The 22772-nt window shown below is 46.9% G+C and overlaps 1 protein-coding gene across 8 annotated transcripts in view; it reads right to left on the minus strand.

Annotated features, from left to right (window-relative positions):
* Window positions 1–1882: 1882 nt before the first annotated feature.
* grm3 (glutamate receptor, metabotropic 3) overlaps window positions 1883–22772 on the minus strand; it is a 182991-nt gene continuing 162101 nt past the window's right edge. For 4 of the 8 annotated variants that reach the window (XM_038811976.1, XM_038811975.1, XM_038811974.1 and 1 more), the window contains 3 exons: window positions 17127–18193; window positions 5514–5688; window positions 1883–3233 (listed from right to left, as the gene is read on the minus strand). In XM_038811976.1, coding sequence (XP_038667904.1) covers window positions 2848–3233; window positions 5514–5688; window positions 17127–18193 — 1628 coding nt within the window. In that variant the 3' untranslated portion in view covers window positions 1883–2847. Of the gene's footprint in view, window positions 3234–5008; window positions 5689–17126; window positions 18194–22772 lie in introns of those variants that run through there. The other 4 variants (XM_038811978.1, XM_038811979.1, XM_038811981.1 and 1 more) reach the window with 4 other exon arrangements.

Consider the following 22772-nt stretch of genomic DNA (forward strand, 5'->3'; position numbering starts at 1 on the left):
GCAAACTCCACACGGACAGTGACCCAGGGCCGGGATCAAACTTGGGTTCTCAGCTCCACAAGGCAGCAGTGCTAACCACTGCTCCACTGTGCCTGCCGCATTGACGTATCTACTCTTGATCACTGCCACTCTCTTTATTTTCTAATCTTTGTTTTCTTTGACTTCCTGACTCATCCACTAATTTTCAGCCTTCCATTTCAATTTCTGATTTTGTCCCAACTAAATCAGGTCCCATCCTTCCAGCAAACAAATTTTGCTTTTTCTGATTATTCTATGACAAGCTGGGTGGAAGGCGTGACTGGCTGTGTTTGGGTGGGAGGGTATGAGGTGGAGATCCCAATGTCTTCCTGCTCAATGAGCTGACTCACAGCCAGGCTCCCGTCATGTTCACTGGGATTGAAATGTACCTTCCATTACCAAGTCAGTGATCGCCGCTTCTCCACATACTGCTGACCAGGGTGTTGATGATCTCCACCATTACCAGACAGTATCTCAGCCTCTTCTTTCTGAGGAGCTAGGGACCACTGTCCAGGTGATGGGAGCCCTGGTCAGTGATGTCTTTCCTTTACTGTCGGGGCCCTGGTCAACTGTTGGCCAACTAATGGTAAGAACAAGGAGACAACTCATGTGGTGAAATCTATGAAATCTCCAGGAATAGATGTAATCACAGCTAACAACCCTGTTTTTCCCTTCACCCACCCCCCAATTAGATCGTCGTGAGACAGGTTAGTTTTACCCTACTGATGATGAAAGGGCATTCAAATGGTCATTGGATAAGCATATGGATGATAAGGGAATAGTGTAGATGGGCTTTAGAGTGGTTTCACAGGCGGCTAATTCTGCTGCCACTGGTCTTCAATGAGTGGGGTGGGTGGGGCTTACCATGTAGGGAGATGACCCAGGTTTGCCTACAGTCTCCTTGTGTGTGATTGAGTGGGGGGGGGGGGGGGGTGCTTACCCAAGACTGACTGCTGAGCAGCCTGACCAACAGAGCTAGTGGACGGCTTGAAAGAGGTCTCAGAGAGTTAGAGTCTGATGTAATTGTGCAGAAACTGGCCCATCATTACAGAGGGTATTCCCAAAATGCTGCATGAAAGTAAGGAGAAGAGGAAAGTCCTGGATGGATCTTTGGGATCTTCAGATTTGATGGTGTTGAGAAGTTAAGCACTGTTAATGATGCTGTGATCACAACATAACCATGGAAACTATCAACCTAGAAATTTTACCACGACGTAAATAACTGGTTGTGTTGAAGGATATAATAGATGTTTCTTAGTTGAAGTATCTATTTCAAAAGATCCCCACCAATCTATTACCTTTCTACCTTACAGAGAGATTTGGTCTTACATTCACCATCACAGTTCAATTACTTTAGGTATTGAATAAGAAAATAACAGAATTGTAAAACAAAATAGCTGTTTATTGTATATGACCAAGAGGGATTGTAAGACATTTAAAGAAAAATCATTCTGTAAGTTATATTTTTTGTTTTAAACGCATTTTATTCAAACTTGTATCAAAGAAGGTTACAGCAAATAAACACCCCGGGAAACATTCTTCCCAACAATCAACTATACAGTTTGTACAGATTGTCCTCCTTTTTCACCCCCCATCCCCATCACCCACACCCCCCCCCCCCGCGACGAACAGCTCCTCAAACACGGTCACAAACATCCCCCACCTTTTCTCAAACTCCCCTGCTGAGTCCCTTAACCCAGACTTTATCTTCTCTAACCACAGGAAGTCGTACAGATCACCCAACCATGCTGCTACCCCCGGTGGCGATGCCGACCACCACTCCAGCAAAATTCACCGCCGTGCAATCAGAGAGGCGAAGGGCAAGACATCGGCCTTCCTCCTCTTCATGAGCTATGGCTTCTCTGAAACCCCAAATATCGCCACCAAAGGGTTCGCGTCCACTCCCTCCTCCACTATCCTGGCTAAGACCCCGAACACTCCCGCCCAGAATCTTCCCAATTTTTCACAATCCCGAAACATGTGCGCGTGTTTCGCTGGTGCCCGCCCACACCTCTCACACTCATCTGCTACCCCCTGAAAGAACCCACTCATTCTTGCCCGTGTCATATGTACCCTGTGCACCACCTTAAACTGTATCAGGCTCATCCTTGCACAAGAGGAGGTCCCGTTTACCCTTCGCAGTGCCTCACTCCATACTCCCCAATTGATCTCCCCTCCCAACTCCGCTCCCCATTTCTCCTTGATCTTCACCACCTGCTTGCCTCTCTATTCCATAAGTTATTCAACATCGTTTTTATTTACAGAAATGTGGTTAGGCAGAAAAGCAAGGAGCAGCTTTGTAATAAGTTCCAGTGGGTCTTATAAAAATCTGAGGTGGCTCCTTTGAGGAAACACTTCTGCATGATGAAGAATACAGAATGGTAAATCAGTTCCATCAGTAGTTAGATTTTTATTCAGTTTACTTTACAATAAAGTTTTCAATTAATTTTGTGCTGTTAGAACCATAAGTTACATAATGTAACTATTGTAGATACAACATAAAAATTACTATGCATTCTAGTGTAAATACATTAAGGATGATAATAAAAACTTCAAAACTTTATAATAGTCAGTTTGCCATATTTCATACAGTACTTGCCCTAAGTAAACAGTTTATAACAATGTATGTAAATAATAGTTATTTACAGGATAAAATACGATTAACCAGAAAAACGAGAGTACTAGTAGTTATTTACAGCCCTTAAAAATAATTTAATACGCTGTTTCTACAAAACAAGTTACTGATTCACCATCGCGCCCGATGCGTGTGGTTCTGAACAGTACAACAGCTGAATAGAAAACAACTTCACAAAGATGATGTAGTTGAGTCTAGAATTTCTCTTCCATTGCAAACAGTAGGGACATAATGAGCACTGGCAGATGCTGCAAAGCAAGAGTATCATGGCAGGTTACTCCAAGTGTCCTTTGAAACGCAGAAAGAAAATCATCCAAATCAAATAAACTTGCTCCGCTGTTTTCTCCCCTTTCCCCTGGTTCCTGTTGCTGCACCATTCCCCAGGCACCAAGAGCCTTCTGCCATTTGATTTCTTGATGTGGGCCAAGACCACGAGCATCAGAAGGCTGTTCAACATCACAAATGTGTCCAATCCCGTGCTCACCCCCAAGTGCACAGTCGGGCATTTTCCAGACGGAGTGATTAAGTGCTTGGATACTGGCCGGGTTTCTCCGCTCTAACCTAGTGGTGCTGCGGCCAACTCCAGACATTTAACAAACCAATGGTCAAAATAAGTAAAGTAAACATAAAGTAATACATATCTCCTAAATATACCATCCTACCTGCTCTCTCTTGGATAATTGGTAGACGGCATTTGGGGAGGTTAATAGGAGGGGACGTGGGGAGGTTAAAAAACAGTCTCTCTTTGTTGACAAGAGTCTTTTGTGTAAACAATTACTTTGTTGTGCGAAGGAAAAAAACAAGAGAATTGGCCGTTTGGTTGATGGTGAGGACGGTCACTGCAGACTGCAGGAAGTGCTCAGGTTGCCAGAGACGTGGGAAATGGAATTCAACCCAGAGAAGTGTGAGGTGATGGGGAACTCCGACAAGGCAAATGATTGCATAATAAATGGGAGGATGCTGAGAGGTGAGAGGAAGTGAGGTACCTTGGAAAGGTCCTTGGAGTGAATGTCCACAGGTCCTTGCAGATCGCAGGGCAGCTCGATAACAAGGACAAATGGAATCCTTTCATTTATTAACCGAGGCATTAAATATTGTAGAATCCCGACAGTGGAGAAGGAGGCCATTCACCCCATTGTCTGCACTGACACTCTGAAAGACCACACCACCTAGGCCTACTCCCCACTCTATCTCTGCAATCCTGTAACCACACCTAATCTTTGGACACTAAGGGCAATTTAGCATGGCCAGTCCACCTAATCTGCACATCATTGGACTGTGGGAGGAAACCGGAGCACCCGGAGGAAACCCACGCAGTCACGGGGAGAACGTGCAGACTCCACACAGACAGTCACCTAAGGCTGGAAGTGAACCCAAGTCCTTTGCACTGTGAGGCAGTAGTGCTAACCACTGTGCCATCCCTATAAGATCAAGGAGGTTCTGCTGGAACTATATAAAACATTGGTGAGGTCACAACTTGAGTGCTGCGGGTTGTTCTGGTCACCTCATTACAGAAAGGATGTAATTGCATTAGAGAGGGTACAGAGGGGATTGACGAGGACGTTGCCAGGATTGGACAATAGCAGCAATGAGGAAAGATTGGATAGGCTGGGCATGTTCTCTTTGGCACGGAGGGGGCTGAGGGGAGATTAGGTTAAGGTGCTCAAAATTGTGAGGGGCCTGGTTAGAGTGGATGGTAAGGACCTGAGCCGAAAGGTCAGTAATGAGGAGCACAGGTTTTAAGTGACTGGTGGAATGATTTGAGGGGGGATGAGGAAAAACATTATCAGACAGGGGGTTGTAGGGATCCGGAGCTCACTGTGTGAAAGGGTAGTCGAGGCGGAAACCCCCAAGTCATTTAAAGGTGTCTGGATTTTCACCTGACCTGCCGTAACTTTCAGTGCTGTGACCCAAATGCTGAAATGTGGGATGAGCCTGGATGCCTCCTGTTTCAGACAGTGCAGACACAATAGATCAAGTGGCCTCTTCCTGTGCTGTAAACTTTCTATAATGTTTAACTAAATAGAATTTTTGTTGATTTTTAAAAAAAAGTTTCAGAATAGTAAGGGCTTATAATTGATCAGGTTTGGCAGCCTCTGTGGACAGAGAAACAGAGTTAACGTTTTGAGTTCAATATGACTCTTCTTTGGAAGCAAAATGTCAACTCTGTTTCTCTCTCCGCAGGTACAGATATTTTGGTTATTATTATACCTTGGGGATAGTTCGGCGATGTGGGGGGGGGGGGGGGAACAGAAACATTTGGGGGGCTGGATTTTACAGAGCGCTGTATTTCCTGCCCCCCAAAACACGCAATCATCATTGGGGGTGGGGGGGTGGGGGGGGGGGGGGGTTTCAGGGGGGATCCCGTTGCTGGATCCACAGTTAGGCTGCTGGGGTTTAACCACCTCACTGGTAAAATACCAATGACTGAAGGTAGAGGCCCTTAAATGGCCAATAATTGGCCACACAAGGGCCTCAATTGGCTCAAGTGCAGGCAGGCCACCCACCTCGTCGCTGGTCAAACGCCAGGCATAGTGCCCTCCTGCTGTCCCACCTGATTTTACACCTGCCTGTCGCTCCCAGGCAGGGTCGATGGGGCATAAAATATTGACCAAGGATTTAATACCTGCATTGTTTATGCCTGTGTGGGAATAGCACATGGTAGCGAAATGTAACCCGATGAAAGAAAGAAAAAGAAAATTACTTCTGAAAAATATGTACCTTACCGATGATATTGGGGTGTAGTTTTTAAAGTTGATAGGGAGGGGTCATGTGTGTTCTTTTTCAGGGTTTCGGAAGCTATCTGCATAGGTTATGGGTGAAGAATAGAAAAACCCTCAGAATTCACCTTTTTACTTACAGTGCGAGTGACTAGTGACCGTTCCGCTGACACTGAACCTGTTCATGGTGAGTCTGTGACTGGTCACATTCTTCTGCGGCTGAAACACAATAATGTGCACCTTTGGGGCAAAGAGGCAGCCTAGCACGACAAAACCACTCAAGCTGACCGAGATGCACATGGTGGTCGTCTGAACCTGTGGAACAAAAGCAATTGTTAAACTATTGAACATGTTCTTAAAGCCTAGAGAGAGAGACTGAGCCATTTGGACCAAAAATTGTCAAAGTGTTTGTTCCAAATCATGATTTAGAGATATGTGTCCTGACTGAGAATAAGGTGCACGACCACAGCTGGAGTTAGTCTGAAATCAATTTCAGTCTTTAAAAAGCCACAGGATGGAAATTACTGCTACCATTGTTCCTTTGGAGCACCTAATGTGTTTATATATAGGGGAGGCAGTGCGTAGCGGTATTGTTTCTGAACTCGCAATCCAGAGACCCAGAACCATGCTCTCGGGTCCTGGGTCCAAACCTCACCAGGGCAGATGGTGAAATTTGAATTCAATAAGAATCTGGAATTAAAAGTCTAATGATGACCATGAAACCATTGTCGATTGCCATAAAAACACATCTGGTTCACAAATGCCCTTTTGGGAAGGAAATCTGCCGTCCTTACCCGGTCTGGCCTACATGTGACTCCAGACCCACAGCAATGTGGTTGACTCTTAAACTGCCCTCAGGAATGGGCAGAAAAAGCTGGCACAGCCAGCGATGCCCACATCCGTGTATAAATAATTTTTAAAAAATGCCTCACTACACTACCTTAACAGAAAAGTTATCCTGTTTAAAACAAATAGATTACTACTTGTAAAATAATGGAGGCAGCAATTTGATAATTGGGTTGAAATTTGTGTTATGATTATTTTGTCAATAGTAATTTTTGTTTTGTGTTCCAGGGAGTCATAGTCATGTCAAATATTGGCTTGAAGGTAACCATGTAACATTTTAATTTGGTGATGGTGCATAGAAATCCTGATCCAAGTGTAATCGAACTCAGAGTTTGTTGTGCTACTTGTGCTAAATTGGTAACAATGTGTTGTACATACAAATTCTCATCATGTCCTAGTTTTGCTCTGTGTGTGCCATTTGTACATTGTAGCAACATGGTGATTATGTTACTGGGACCAGCGACCTTGACTAATGATCTTGACAAGTTCAAAGCCCACAATGGAAGCTGGGGAATTCAAATTCAATCTGGAGTAAACAAGTTACTGACACTAATGGTGGCTACCAGATTGTCACAAAAACTCACTGATGGCATTTTGGAAAGGAAATTTGCCATCCTTACCCAGTCTGGCTATACATAACTCCAGACCCACAGTAACGGGGCAGACTCTTAACTGCCTTCTGAAATGGTCCAGCGGGCTACTCAGTTCCCACAAAGTGCTACAAAAACTACAATCAAACTAAAACCATGGATTGCAGCAGCTCATGAGGGCGGTTCACCACCACCTTCTCTGGGGCAATTAAGGATAGGCAATAAGTACTGGGTGAGCCAGTAATGCCCAAATCTCATGAATTAACAAACAAGGTTCTAAAGTCTGTCTGCATGTCTGGTACTATGTGTAACATTTTTCGAGGATTCAACCTTTTACACGTCATTAATCTGCCACGGAAACAAAAGATTGTAGGAAAATTATGGAAAGGAGTGTCTGTTGAAAAGCAAAATGAAGTGGATCATTCTGGCCTCCACAGTACCAGAGGACCAATTCAGACACTATCTGGACAGACGCACACACATTAGAAGTGCACTGAGATTCTGTAAGTAAGTAACTCCCATTCCCCGTGACCCAGATTTCGGTGAGTGGTACAATATTGTGCTGTGCAGACTGGGGAGCTCCCAGATTCAATTACTGGACTTTACTGAGTTACATGACCTCATTCAGAGTAGCAATTGAGCTAAATAATTGGCCTCCAGTGTCCTAGGATTCATGCTTTTCCATTATTTTGTAATGTGTTAATCTTGTGACAGTCCTGTCCACAGCTTTAACAGATGAAATAACACTTTTGTTTAAATTTCAGAAAAATGTATTCATAAAAAATGTACTGGTGCATTAGTCACTATTATCACATTGTGATTTTAAATCTTTTGTTCCCACTTTAGATGCAGGTCCTACCACCTACACTAGGTTTGATAATCGCAGGCAGCTAACGAGATTGAAAAATGGTGTTAAACATTTTCCATTACCATCAAACTCAATTCTGCCGAAACTGTACTAAAGGGGCAAGCTATTTCCAGTAATTCAAATAACTATTTGGGGGCATATTCTGCTCATATGAACATATGAATTAGGAGCAGGAGTAGGCCATTTGGCCCTTTGAGACTGTTCCACTCTTCAATAGGATCACGCCTGTTCTGATTGTGGCCTCAACTCCCTCCCGATAACCTTTGACTCGCTTGTTAGTCAAGAATCTATTTAAAGATATTAATTGATCCTGCATGTGCCGCTGTCTAGGGAAGTGAGTTCCAAAGGTTCACAACTGTCTGAGAGGAAACATTTCTTTTCATCTCTGTGTTGAATAGGAAACCCCTTGGGTGAGATTCTCCATTGGCTGACGCTGAAATCGCAAAATGCGATTGGGCGGAGAATAGGTTCTGACGCAAAAATCACAGTGGGCACCGATTTGACGCCAAATCGCAGTTCTCCATCACCTTGACAACAGTGTCAATGCAGTCTGGAACACACGTACAGTAAACACATTTGTATGTCTTTAATGTGCCAGACCCCGGTATTCTCCGTGGCCTCTGCGATTCTCGGGCTCCGAAGGGCGGAGTTCCAGACAGCACGGTTCATTTGTGCTTTGAACGCCCAGTGGGTCCCTAACTATGCGGACAAGGCCCGCCCACTCATTCACTCCGCCGTTTTCCCCCTGACGGCCGAGGATCACCAGGCCTTCAACTGTATCAAGGCCGACATCGCCAAGGCCGCGATGCACGCGGTCATCGAGACGCTCCCATTCCAAGCTGAGAGCGATGCTTCAGAGGTCGCCATGGCCGCCACCCTCAACCAGGCAGGCAGGCCCGTGGCATTCTTTTCACGCACCCTCCATGCCTCCGAAATGTGGCACTCCTCCATCGAGAAGGAGGCCCAAGCCACCGTAGAAGCTGTGCGGCATTGGAGACATTACCTGGCTGGCAGGAGATTCACTCTCCTCACTGACCAACAGTCGGTTGCCTTCATGTTCAATAACACACAGCGGGGCAAGATCAAAAATGATAAAATCTTGAGGTGGAGGATCGAGCTCTCCACCTACAATTACGAGATTTTGTATCGGCCCGGTAAGCTCAACGAGCCCCCCGATGCCCTATCCCGAGGTACATGTGCCAGCGCACAAGTGGACCGACTCCGGACCCTGCACGATGCTCTCTGTCACCCAGGGGTCACCCAGTTCTTTCACTTCATAAAGGTCCGCTATCTGCCCGACTCCATTGAGGAGGTCAGGGCTATCACCAGAGACTGCCAGGTCTGCGCGGAGTGTAGACCGCACTAATACCTGCCAGACCGCATGCATCTAGTGAAGGCCTCCCGCCCCTTTGAACGCCTCAGCGTGGATTTCAAAGGGCCCCTCCCCTCCACCGACCGAAACACACACTTCCTTAACGTGGATATGACGTTTGCCACCGTCATCAAAGCCACTCAACACCATCTTTGCTCTGTTCGGTTTCCATGCCTACATTCACAGCGACCGGGGATCCTCCTTTATGAGTGATGAGCTGCGTAAGTACCTGCTCAGCAAGGACATCGCCTCAAGCAGGACGACCAGCTACAACCCCCGGGGAAACGGGCAGGTGGAGCAGGAGAATGAGACGGTCTGGAAGGCCGCCCAGCTGGCACTGCCGTCCAGAAATCTCCTGGTATCCCGCTGGCAGGAGGTCCTCCCTGACGCCCTTCACCCCATCCGATCGCTACTTTGCACTGCGACTAATGCGAACCCCCATGAATGTCTCCTTGCCTTCCCCAGGAAGTCCACCTCCGGGGTTTCGCTCCCAATGTAGCTGGCAGCTAGAGGACCCATTCGGCTCCACAAGCACGTGCGGCTCCACAAGGCGGAGCCATTGGTCGAGAGGGTACAGCTATTCCATGCAAACCAGTAGTACGCCTACTTGGCGTACCCTGACGGCCGCCAAGATGCAGGGCGGAATTCTCCGTAAGGCCCGACGCTGTCGTGAAACCTGGAGAGGTTCACGATGGCGTCGGAAGCCTCCCCCGGCCCCCCTATTCTCCCCTACCCGGGGGGATAGGAGGGCCGTACTGGGAAACCCGGCGGCCGGGCCTTGTCCCTGGCTTCAAGGCCCGGCATGCCAAGAATGACGCGGCGGTGCCGCCTAATGACATCAGCCGCGCATGCGCGTGTTGGACAGCTCAAACCCGCGCATGCGCGGGTGCCGTCTTTCCCCTCAGCCGCCCCGCAAGACGTGGCGGCTTGATCTTGCGGGGTGGCAGAGGGGAAAGAGTGCGTCCCCTTGAGATGCCGGCCTGACGATTGGTGGGCACCGATCGCGGGCCAGTCCCCTCCCGAGCACAGTCGTGGTGCTCGATCCCCGATCCGTCCCCCCTAGGCCCCACACTTACCTGGCGCGCCATGTTCATGACGGCAGCTACCAGGTGTGATTGCCGCCATCGTGAACCGGTCGGGAACGGCAGGCCGCTCGGCCCATCCGAATCGGAGAATCGTGGGCCGCCGTGAAAAACGGTGGCCCGCATTTCTCCGAGCGGCATGTCGGAAAACCGACGCCATTTTGGTGGGGGGGGTGGGAGAATAGCGGGAGGTGCGGGAGTGGACCTCCCGCTATTCTCCCACCCATCATGATTGCGGAGAATCGCGGCCACAGTCTCCCTCAGGGACCTAGCACCAGCTGGTCCCCCCCCCACCCCCCCCCCCCCGCCCCGGCGCCATTCTTTCTCCCCCCCAGCGCACCTCACCACAGCCCCCACTCCAGGACGATCCGTCCTCCCCTTAGTCCCACCCGGGGATGAAGATGAGGTCTACACGTTCCCGGAGTCACCGGTGACCGAGCCGTCGCCTGCATCCATCGCCACCGGGACTGCGGCACTCACAGTGGAGGATTAAGGCACCCGAGCGACTGAATTAGTGAACTGCCCCCAAAATGTTAACCTTTAAATACATTTAAATAGTTTCTCCACCCCCCCCCCCCCCCCCCCAGACTCTTTTTTTAACAGGCGGTGAATGTGGTATTCACCACTGTTGTACATGTCAGGCTAGGAGCAACATAAAAGAACCAGGTAGGGATAAAAATCAAGATCCTAGAGCAACAAGCAGAATAAGCAAATCACTTTACGCCTTGTCATTTACAATAATGGACAATTATTAATATTTGAATCAGTAGATAGTCTCTTCATTCAATAGTTTGAGTTATTCTGAGAAAATAATTCACACTGATTAATATCTATTTCTGTTATAACATCACCCTGTGATGGAACAACATGTCTCTGTTGCTATCCAAACTGGATATCGTGCTTGATGGATATGTCTTCCACTCTTGCAACAGGCTGAATCTTTTAATTCAGGTGCGAAGGGGCTGGAATAAATTATAAAACTGTTTTTTAGTGAACATACAATACGAGTTGTGATCACACACTCCACTGAATCAATACAGGGTTTCTTCCTGCAATGATAGAAATAATGAACAAACAACATTAGCATCTTCTTGACTCAGAGTCTTTCTTTTATTCTTTCCTGAGACGTGGGTATCAATGGCAAGGGCAGCATCTGCTGCTCAAGCCTCAACACCATTGAGAAAGTGGTGGGTGGTGAGCTGCCTTTGTGAACTGCTACAGTCCATATGGTGCAGATACACCTGCAATGCTGTTACAGAATCCAAATGTTGTCCAGGTCATGCTGCAAATGGACCTGGACTATTTCAGTAGCTGATGATGTGCGATTGGTGCTGAACACTGTGCAATCATCAGCAAACATCCCTCCTTCTGACCTTACGATGAAGGAAAGATCATTGATGAAAGACTCAAGGTGGTTGGGGCTCAGTTACTTCCCTGCGCAGCTCTGGAAATGATGTTCTGGGGCTGAGAGGGTTGGCTTCAAATCTTCCTGTCAGTGGAGAGATTTTCTCCTGATTCACATTGTCTCCAGTTTTGCTCGAAGGTGCAGAGGGATCCGAGTGTCATAGTGCATGAGTCAAAAGGCTAGTAGAGAGATACAGCAAGTAATTAGGAAAGTGAATATAATGTTACTGTTTATCGTGAAGGATTTGATTACAAAAGTAGGGAAGTTATGTTTCAGTTGTACAGGACATTGGTGAGACCACATCTGGAGTATTGTGTACAGTATGGGTCTCCTTATTCAAGGAAATATATAAATGCATTAAAAGCGGATCAGAGAAGGTTTACTAGATTCATACCGGCTGGTTTAGCACAGGGCTAAATAGCTGACTTTTCAAGCAGGCCAAGCAGCGTGGGTTCAATTCCCGTACCAGCCTCCCCGAACAGGTGCCGGAATGTGGCGACTAGGGGCTTTTCACAGTAACTTCATTTGAAGCCTACTTATGGCAATAAGCGATTTTCATTTCATTTCATTTTCATGAATGGGAGCAAAGGCTGGACAGTCTAGGTTTGTATCCATTAAAGTTTAGAAATGTAAGAGGCGACTTGATCAAAACTTTTAAGTTTTGGAGGGGTCTTGATGGGTGGCATGTGGAGAGGATAGTTCCTCTTCTTGGAGAATCTAGAACTGGGTTCACTGCTTAAAAATTTAAAATGAAGAAATTGCTTCTACAAAAGGCAGTGGAAGCAGAACATTTGAATATGTTGAAGGCAGAGTTTGATAGATTCATGGTTAATGAGGGGGTGTAAGGTTATTGGGGTGGGCAGAAATCTGGCTTTGAGGTTACAATCAGATCAAGCGTGACCTTATTGAATGGCAGATCAGGCTCGAGGGGCCGAGTGGCCTACTCCTGCCCCTAATTCATACCTTTGTATGTTCGGGCTCTTTGATGCCACACTCAGTCAAAATGCTGCCTTGATGTGAAGGACAGTGAATTTCAACTCCCCTGCTGAATTCAACTCTTTTGTCTATTTTTGAACTAAGATCGTAATAGGTTCAGGAGCTGAATGGACCTGGCAGAACCCAAATTGGCTTCACTGAGCAGGTATAAGTGACGCCTGATAGCATTTACTGATGATCAAGAGTAGACTGATGGGGCTGCAATTGGGTGCACTGAATTTGTCCAACTTGTTGTTGACAGGACAGGACATACCTTGTCAATTTTACACAATAAATGCTGTGTTCTATTCGTACTAGAACTGTTTGGCTAGGGACACGGATGGTTCTGGAGCATGAGTGTTCAAGATTTGAATTACTCAGGTACAGCAAGTGATTAGGAAGGCAAATGGAACCATAGAATCCCTATTGTGAAGAAGGAGGCCATTTGGCCCATCGGGTCTACACCAACCCTCTGAACGAGCGTCCTACCTAGGCCCGCTTCCCTGCCCTATCCCCATAGCCCCATAACCCCAGCTAACCTTTGGACACTAAAGGACAATTTAGCATGGCTAATCCACTTAACCTGCACAGCTCTGGACTGTGGGAAGAAACCGTAGCACCCGGAGGAAACCCAGCAGACACGGGGAGAACGGCAGACTCCACCCGATTATTTTTTTAAATTGAATTAAAATTTCACCATCTGCAGTGGTGGGATTAGAACCTGGGTCCCCAGAGCATTACTCTGGGTCTCTGGATTACTAATCCAGTGATGGTATCACTACGCTACTACCTCCCCTAATGTTGGTGTTTATTGCAAGGGGAATGGACTATAACGTTAAGTTTAACTGTAGCTGTACAGCGCCTTGATGAGCCCACATCTGGAATAGGAATACAGGAACTAGAGTAGATCATTGGGCCTGTAAAAGCTGCCCCACTATTTAACTAGACCATGGACTGATCATTGACCTCAACACCTGCATTATCTCCATTCACTTTGGTGCAATAAGTCTACAAAAACCTATGAATTTCTGCCTTAAACTGAGCTTCCACGGCCCTCTGGGGTAGAAAATTGCCAAAAGTCACCACCCTCTGAGTCAAGAGATTCCTCCTCATCTCAGTCTGCAATGACCTATCCCTCATTTGGAGAATATGTCACTGGTTTTAGACTCACCAGCCGGGGGAAAGATGTTTCTACATCAAGCCTGCCACACCCTGTCAGAAGTTTGGAAGTTTCAATGCGTTCAATCCTCATTCTTTGAAACTATAGACAATCCAGACACAGCCTCCTCAATCCCTCCTCACGTGACGATCCCACCACCCCAGGGATTATTCTGGTGAACCTGTTTCATAAATTCATGTTGATTCTACCCAATTGTATCATCTGTTTCTCAATGTCAAGTTATCACATCCTTCATAATAGATTCTCACATTTGCCCTGAAACTGACACCTATCTAACAGGTCGACATTTCTCCATTCACCCTGTTTACTGTTTTGGTCTCCGTATTTGCAAAACTATATAATTTTGTTAGAGGCAATATAGAGATGATTCACTCAGCTCATTCCTGTGTTGAGGGACTTATCTTATGAAGAAAAGTTGACCAGGTTGGGCCTGCACCCATTGGAATTTAGAAGAATGAGAGGTGATCTTATTGATCTAGCGGGATTCTCCCAAATCCCCCGATGGTCCGTCGCCGGCGTAAAAAAATGGCGCAAACTACTCCGGCGTCAGGCCAACCGGAAGTTGGTGAATCCTCTGCACTTCCGGGGACTAGGCTGGCGCTGCAACAACTGGTGGTGAAGGGCCACCGCGCGTTAGCGCATGCGCAGAACCGCCGGCGCATTCTTGTGCATGCGCAGGGGGATGTCTTCTCCCTGCCAGCCATCGCGAAGCCCTACAGAGGCTGGAAGAGAAGGAAGGAGCACCCCCATGCCACAGGCCCGCCCGCAGATCGGTGGGCCCCGATCGCGGGCCAGGCCACCGTGGGGGCCCTCCCCGGGGCCGGATCCCCCCGCGCCACCCCCACCCCGAGGACCGCACCAGCTGGCCTACCAGCCAGGTCCCGCCGTGTAGGACCATGCCCATTTCACGCCGGCGGGACTGGCCAGAAACCAACGGCTGCTCGGCCCATCGGGGCCCAGAGAATTGCCGAGGGGGCCGCTGCCAACGGCCCCCGACTGTAGTGGCATGATCCCTGCCCCATCCCTCTCAATGATCTCAGCAGGTCTGGCAGCATCCGTAGGGAGAGAAAAGAGCTAACGTTTTGAGTCCAGATGACTTCTTTGTCAAAGCTAAAAGGCATAGAAATGGCTACCGATGTCGGGTAATGGCGAATTCACCCCTAGTATTCATCCACAGAGAGCGGCAGGAAATCAGAGGCCGACTGCTCTTTCGCCCAGCTCTGCCACTGTGTTCATAGTGAATGCTGACGGACTAATGTCCACCAGAGGCCCAGGATTGCAGAGCAAACCAGGCCATAGGTAAATGATTGCAGGAGGGGTTTTGCGGAGTGGGTGCCGTGGGAGAGATATTAATCGGTCGGAATCCTTTTCTCAGAGATACTCAAGCGGAGTGGGTGCCTCAGTATGTGGTGTGGTGGGATCACCATCCATGCAAGATTTGTCAGCTGGAAAGGTTTACACTGTAGTTTATAGGGATGGCAAAGAAAAATAACTGGAAACACATGAAAGTGATAGTAAATATTGGACAGACAAAGAAACTCTGTATTATAAAGATATCTGGAAAATTTAGAAGAATTAAACACTCTGTGCCATTTCGATTTCTCTGAGGACCACTGATAGAAAGATAAAGACTACGTTTTGGCATTATGGAGAGAATGCTGAATTCTGTAGGATGATAAATCACCACTGTTATCCCTTGCTGAGTGACTTGAATTTCACAATTCAATTTAAAGCCCTTGGTGTTAGGGAAACAAAATTAGTTCAAGGGGCTTATATTTGTATTGGGAACATTAAAAGGTATAATTTTAAGTGGGTTTAATTGAATGTCTGTGCCTGGAGGGTAACATCTACAGTTAGATTCCTGCTGGATAAAGGTGTTTGTATGTGTGGGGATTGGTTAAGTTCCAACTGTGTTTCTATTGTGCTTAGAGAGGGCTATGTCATTACGAATAAATAAAAGGCATAAGCATGTGGGAGTTGCTTAACAACTGGGGCACTGTAAGGTAAAGGTACACACACCTTTAAGTTTTAATTTGACTAATTTGATTGCAGCTGGAGACAGGATCTTCGGGAGTTAACATCTCTCAATTTTTGCCAGAAGAAAGATTAGACAGGATTGGAGCTGCAAAGAGGCAGATGTCCTAATCTACAAGCCGTTGTCTAGATAACCAAAGAACTGGGACAGAAAGAGGGTTTAGGACAAATGGAGTTAATAGAACAGAGACCAAGGTATTGTTCAGAAGAGTTCAAGGAAGAGTAAACAAAGTGCTCAGTGTTAAAGAGATAATTGCAGCACTAGATTTAAAGTAGGGCAGCAAACTTCAAAGGTAGATAAAATGTTTGATGTCATTTTAATACAGTCTGGGAATTGAGAGCAAAAGCAATTATCAGCAGTTTGCACGGCAGTCAAGACAAAGAAATCGTAAAAGGGGTTGGTGTAAAATCCTGGACTGGATTCTTTGTTAAAAATGAAGCGGAAGCTTTGTTTCAAAATGCCACTTGGAAAACCTAGTCTGGATTTCGGAATGCAAAAACACCAAGGGAAAACATTATTATAAGTAGATTTGAAAGTGTATTTTTGTGAGTGAAGTTTGGAAGTTCTCATGTGATAATCATCTGGGGGGTGGGGGGGGGGGGTGAGGAGGGGGTAAGATTCTGAGGAGACATCCACAAATGGCAGAGAGTGTATATTCCTACAGTCATCTTGTGTGCTTAAAAAGGACTTTGTGTTGATGAGACCAGATTAATAAGTACTTTGTAATCCGTATTAATCCTAAAACCTGTCAAGCTAAGAGGAGGGTGGGGGGGGGGGGGGGGGGGGGGGGGGGGGGGGGTAAAGGTGTATTGTATTGTAATCCAATAGTTTCATGTTTAATAAATTATGTTTTTGTTGCTCAAACTAATTAGAAGTCCTATGACTCTGTTCCTCCATGTTTTATTAAAGAAAAATTACATTTATGGTCTTTTGATCCAGGGCTTCATTCTGGGATCTTCCTGTTGCAGCTATAACATTAACAGGGATGGTAACAGTGTACTTGTATGCAATGGCGAGTTGATCACATGTTGTATGAGACTAGACTCGCAATTAAGACAACTTACTGAATCAGTATGTAAAGACCAGCACTAGGATTTGGGACTAATTTATACCCATTATTGGAGATTTTTAGTTAAATGGCAAAGGCCAAAATCCTGACACAAAGGTAACTTATGTTTTGGTGGGACCTGAGAAATTCATCAGTTTTCTCTCCTTCAGCTGCTCACAGCTCTGTTGTGCTTTTAAATTATTTTTTTCCCCAATCAAACATCTATTAAGATATTGCTAGTACTTTACTTGTAACGAGACTGTGAATATATGAACGTAAAGATATTTACCTCATTCTCACTTACACTTTGGATCTCAATTTGATGATAGCATAGTAAAAGTTCATCACTTACCCTATAATCACTGGAAGTCACGTAAAATATCGGTAGAAAGGCAAGCCAGATAATACATGTTGTGTACATGGTAAATCCAATAAATTTGGCTTCATTGAAGTTTTCAGGACATTTTCTGGTCTTAAAGGCATAGACTGTACACAGGGTCACCAGCACCACATCATATGTCAAAGACATTAACATGCTGGAGTCTTTTACATTACATTTCAGAATAACTGTCTCTCTTTTCTCAGGGACCGTGTACCTTCTTGTACCAGGAGCCTCTAGAATCAGCCAGACTGACACGATGATGATCTGAACTGAGATGAGACTCAGACAGATGAAGACTTGAGAACTGGGGCTGATGAACCGGGGTCTTTGGGCCCCTTCCTTCACACCGTTAAATATCCGAGCAATACGGTTGGTCTTGGTGAGCAGTGCTGAGTAACACACGGCAAACGATGTGCCAAGTCCCAATCGACGCAAGGTGCATATAGCGGGCGAGGGTTTTGCGATAAAGAAAAATGTCATACAGTAGGAAAAGAAGACCCCAAACAGCAAAATATAGCTGAGCTCGCGTCCTGAGGCTTTGATAAGAGGTGTGTTGTTGTGCTTTACAAAGATAGTGGCAATCATCAGTGTAGTAACAATCCCAGCACATGAGATAGTAATTGGTCCTACAGCCCAGGCGTCTCCCCACCTGATGTACTCCTCCGGTAAGTCATAGCATCCTGTCAGGTCCTCATTGGGCCATCTGCCCGGCCCACAGTCCTTGCACGTGAATTCATCCTCCAAGAAGGCATAGGGGTCACACGGCACACAGATCCAGCAGCAGACATCTCCAGGCTGCATGTTTTTGATCTCGTTTCTAGCACATGGATCACTGCATTGTGATGTGGGGATGTAGTGCTTGGGCCAGTGAATCAGGGCTGTGGTCAGAGTCAAAGACTTTGCCCATTGGCCCACCTTGATGTAGGTGTATTTTCCTGCAACTTTCTGAAAATTGAAGACATTGTACCGACCAATACCATCGCCATTTCCATCAAAGTTGACTTCGCTGTCCATATCACCAGACGGGCGGAATGGAGCTGGAAGAAAGAACAAAGATGACATTTAAAATATGTCTTCAACCTAAGTGATAATTCTATAGGCAACATGGCTACAAAAATACCATACAGAAGTGAAACTATATGAGCACAGAAATAAGTCTAAATTTCATTCTGCCCATGTTCTGGATGATTTACGCAAATGCTTCCCCTCACCCCCCAACACACACCAGCCACAAAGCTTATTCCACCCTGAGCTCCCTGGTGCATAAGCAATTGTTTTCATTCTATGTTATTCTGAAACAGAATCTATCCATTGTCTCAGTTTTTTCTGACTTTGTTTGCTTGCTGCCTACTCTGATTCCCAGTGGAAAGTTGGAGTGAACTGGAGAGGTGCACATGAACCTTCCTCTCATTTTTCAGAAAATCGCAGGAAAATTCTTTTGTGTCAGATTCGCGCTAATTCCACCTTGAACTGGTTCCTCCTGAGTCTCCTGGAGCTGTTCCATAAATCCTGTCATTCTCCCATCTGAACTCTGATCAATACAAAGTGAGATGGTGGGGAAGGAGCTCCAAGTTTGCGTGATATGGAGGCTGCGCTGAGTATTATACGATGTTCAGCACCATTCACAACTCCACAGATACTGAAGAAGTCCATGTAGGAAGACCAGGATAATATCCGGGCTGGGCTGATAATTGACAAATAACTTTCACACCACAAGTGCCAGGCAATGACCATCTCCAACACGAGGGGATCGAACAATTGCTACTTAACATTCAATGGCATTACCATCGCTGACTCCCCCACAATCAACATCCTGGGAGTCACCATTGATCAGAAACTGAACTGGACCCAGCCATATTAATACTGTGGCTACAAGAGCAAGTCAGAGACTGGGAATCCTACAGCAAATAACTCACCTCCTGACTCCCCAAAGCCACCAGCTACAAGGCTGGAATATTCTCCACTTGCCTGGACGAGAGCAGCTCCAACAACACTCAAGAAGCTCAGCACCATCCAGGAGAAAGCAGCCCACTTCATTGTTATCCCTTCCACAAACATTCACTCCCTCCACCACCGATGAACTGTGACAGCCGTCTGCACCATCTACAAGGTGCACTGCAGGAACTCGCCACGGTTCCTTCGACAGCATCTTCCAATCTCGCAACCACCACCATCTTCACGGCAAGGGCAGCGTATACCTGGGTTTCCCTCCAAGTCAATCGCTGGGCAACATCCTGGAGCTCCCTCCCTAACAGCATTGTGGGTGTACCTACACCTCAGTGGCTGCAGTGTTCAAGAAGGCAACTCACCACCACCTTCTCAAGGGAAATTAGAGATGGGCAATAAATGCTGGTCTAGCCAGCGATTAGATGAATATTCTAAAATCTCATTTGATTGTCTTTGGGGATGAGGCTTTTTTCAAGAAATAGCAAAGACAAATGAAATGAACTAAAGGGTGATGTAGCAGTGTCTATGGTTATGTGGAAAGACTGGAGTTGGAGGGTTGTGTTTGGACTTATTCACCTTCGGTAGCCAATTGCCTGGAACAAATCACCAAGAGGGCAAAGGTTAGTATATGGCATTTCAAGCCAGAATTAGGTTGGGTTGGGTTGGATTCTCTGTTTCTGAGTCTAAGTGCTGACCCCAGCGAAGAATCTGTGAACTTTCACGTGGGAAACATGGGTGCCAAACGTGCACAGATACTGCTATGGGTGAGAGGATAGCAGCGAAGGTATGTGGAACACCCTTGAAACAAATGAAAAACAGCATGGGAATGGTCGGGTCTGTGATGACACTGGCAGGGCAGACATATTGCAGCTGTACACTCCCCACACACACTGACATATTGCAGCTGTACACTCCCCCACACACACACTGATTGGGGCTGGAAAGATGGGACAGGTTGTGCTGGAACCACAGGACCTCAATCTGCAGGACATATTGCCCATAGAAGCTGGTCACTCTAGGGGGGGCAGTGGAAGTTCCCTTTTAAGAACTGGGGTGTTGAACCCCTGTCAATGTTGGGTGGCCTGCTAATTCAACCCCATGATACCTGGCATGGGGCTTTCCGCAACTGCTCATGTCAGGTGAGTTTGGGCGACGAGGGTGGAAAATATCACGAGATGGCCAAAGTCACGTTTCACATGGGGGAAACGGGGGAAATGACCGTCCACTCCCTCGTCAGTGGTGGACCGCTTTTCCCACCGGTCAATGTCAGGGATCTCACTGCAATACGTTTGCATCTTATCGGGCCCATACGCCAGAATCATACCCCCACGTCAAAACATCCATCACGACGGCGTGACATCAGAACAGCGCAAATCAGAACTGGCTTTCAGGATCCACAGAGGCTGCAGGCTTGGCTCCTCAGGGACAAGGACTACCCACTGAGGAGGTGGCTGATGACACCTGCACAGAAGCCAGAGGGCAGCATGGAGATGGTTCAACAGGCTCATTCTGCAGCTCACTCTTTGGTGGAGCAGACCAAAGGGATGCTGAAGGTGAGGCTCCGGTATCTGGTCCGGTTTGGTGAACCCATACAATACAATTCACAGAGGGCATTATGTATTGTGGTCACCTGCTGTGCCCTACACAACCTGGCAATGCCACAAGGGGAGGAGCAGCCGGAGGAGGAGGAGGATGTCGAAAGGGATGAGGCTGAGGAGGTCCTGAAGGGAGTGGATGTTGGCCATGAGGCAATGGCAATGTCCAGGCTAGAAAGATGAGCTCAGGACACACCCATTGTCCTGAATCAATCCTCTATCTTTCTTAATACAGTGAAACCTCAGAGATGTCTGCTACAATAGATACTTGACTGATGCTTACACCAGTACAGATGGATAAGCAAATGCTAACTTAGTACTGATTTTTCCCCCTATGTCCGGATCATCACATTTTCCCGAGTATTTTCCCTAAATCGAAACGAAGTGAGAAAAATTACACTGTCCGTAGTTACGTTCATATTTGAGAGAAGGAAGTGAAAGTTAACAAACAAATCTGAGCCAGGAGGGGAGTGGCAATTGCTGCACTAACAGGAGGTGGCAGTGTGGCCTCACTGTACTCAACTAAAAAGATGTTGTGACGACTCCTCTTTACTGTGAACTCTGTTGAAAAGTACTTTCCAAACTGTTACCCAATCAGGTTTATTGCGATAATTGTGCAAGTACAGAATAGCTGCAAATTGTTTGGGAGCCACGAGCTGGATTCTCCGATTGGGAACGGTGGCGTTTTACGCCAGAAAAAGTGGCATAAAACGGCCACCGATCCTCTGTTTTGCTGGGGGTTAGCATGCCGGCAGCGTAGAGCACCCGGCTCTAGCTGCCGATACGGCCCGGAAAACTGCCGGGTCCGTGGCCGCGCATGCGCGCGACGGCGGCCGACAGCGGCCACGCCGTGCTACATGGCCCGTGAAATAGTGCCCACCTTTGGCCGGTTCGCGCACACCGGACCGTCCCCCCCATAGTGCCCCCAGCCCCTGATAAAGTCCTCCCTGCCTGCGGATCGATCCTCCCCAAACTATGGCGGCGTTGGGCTGAGTCTGCAGCCGCCATGCTGAGTTCCCGACAGATGAGACCACACGTGACCCACGCCGTCGGCAACTCGGCTGGTCGGGGCGGAGCATCGGGTACGGGCCTCAGGCAATGTCCTGAGGCCATCGATACATCGCGCGGTGTACTCAGAGAATACGCTGCTTTGGAGGGGCGGAGCATTGCGAATGTGTCGTCGCCCCCGATTCAGTCGTGACCTTCGATCTCCGGCCGATCACCAGACACGATTTCAGCGACAGCGACCGGAGAATCCAGCCCTATATTGGCCAGTTGAATTCAGGACTTCTCACTTGCCCCTCCAACAAAAACATTTAAAATGCATAATAGAATATTTACAATGTTTTTGCATTATAGACATCACCCCATAATGGTAAGAAAACCCAAAAGCCTCTGTTTGTTTCAAATTTACAGTGTTGCAATCCCCATAGAGATCAATAGCTTTAGACAAGAGATTTGAATTCCCAGTGACCAAGGAATTGCATAAGATTTCAAGTTTTAAGACTTTTACTGTAATGAACAGAGTAAATTCAACAGTGATGAAACATTACTTAGTCGCCAACTAATACTCTACAGAAATGATAGCTCTAGTTTAACACAACCAGTAACCCACACTACACATATACGTAAGCACATTTTCCACAGGACTACAGTCTTTATAGTCACTTCCAGCTTCCAATGGATTCATGACCCCCCGTTTGGTGGAGCTGTAACATTAAATGACTGTCAAAAGGCGCCTCCCTCAGTTTCCGGAGAATTTCCAAACTGCCTACCACCAGCAAACCCCAATCTGGGGATTCCTTCTCTCGGTCAAATCAGGGTGAATCTTCCAGTCTTTAGATTACCATGGGTTGCCTCTCTTCAATTGGGGACTGTTCTCCCTGCTGCATTCTGCCTGGTGGCTTGTAGAGGACGGCAGCCTTCTGTTCTCTGCTGAACACAATAGTTGTAGCCTTTTGTCTCTGAGACGCTCTTGCGCTCTCTCTCTCTCCTTTCTGTACAAAATCTCGGAGACAGAAACTCTGCTCACAGTCGGCCGAGCTGTTCTTGCCTTTGTGAACAATTTTAACCT

This window comes from Scyliorhinus canicula, chromosome 11, assembly GCF_902713615.1.
Source record: "Scyliorhinus canicula chromosome 11, sScyCan1.1, whole genome shotgun sequence".
Lineage (NCBI taxonomy): Eukaryota > Metazoa > Chordata > Chondrichthyes > Carcharhiniformes > Scyliorhinidae > Scyliorhinus > Scyliorhinus canicula.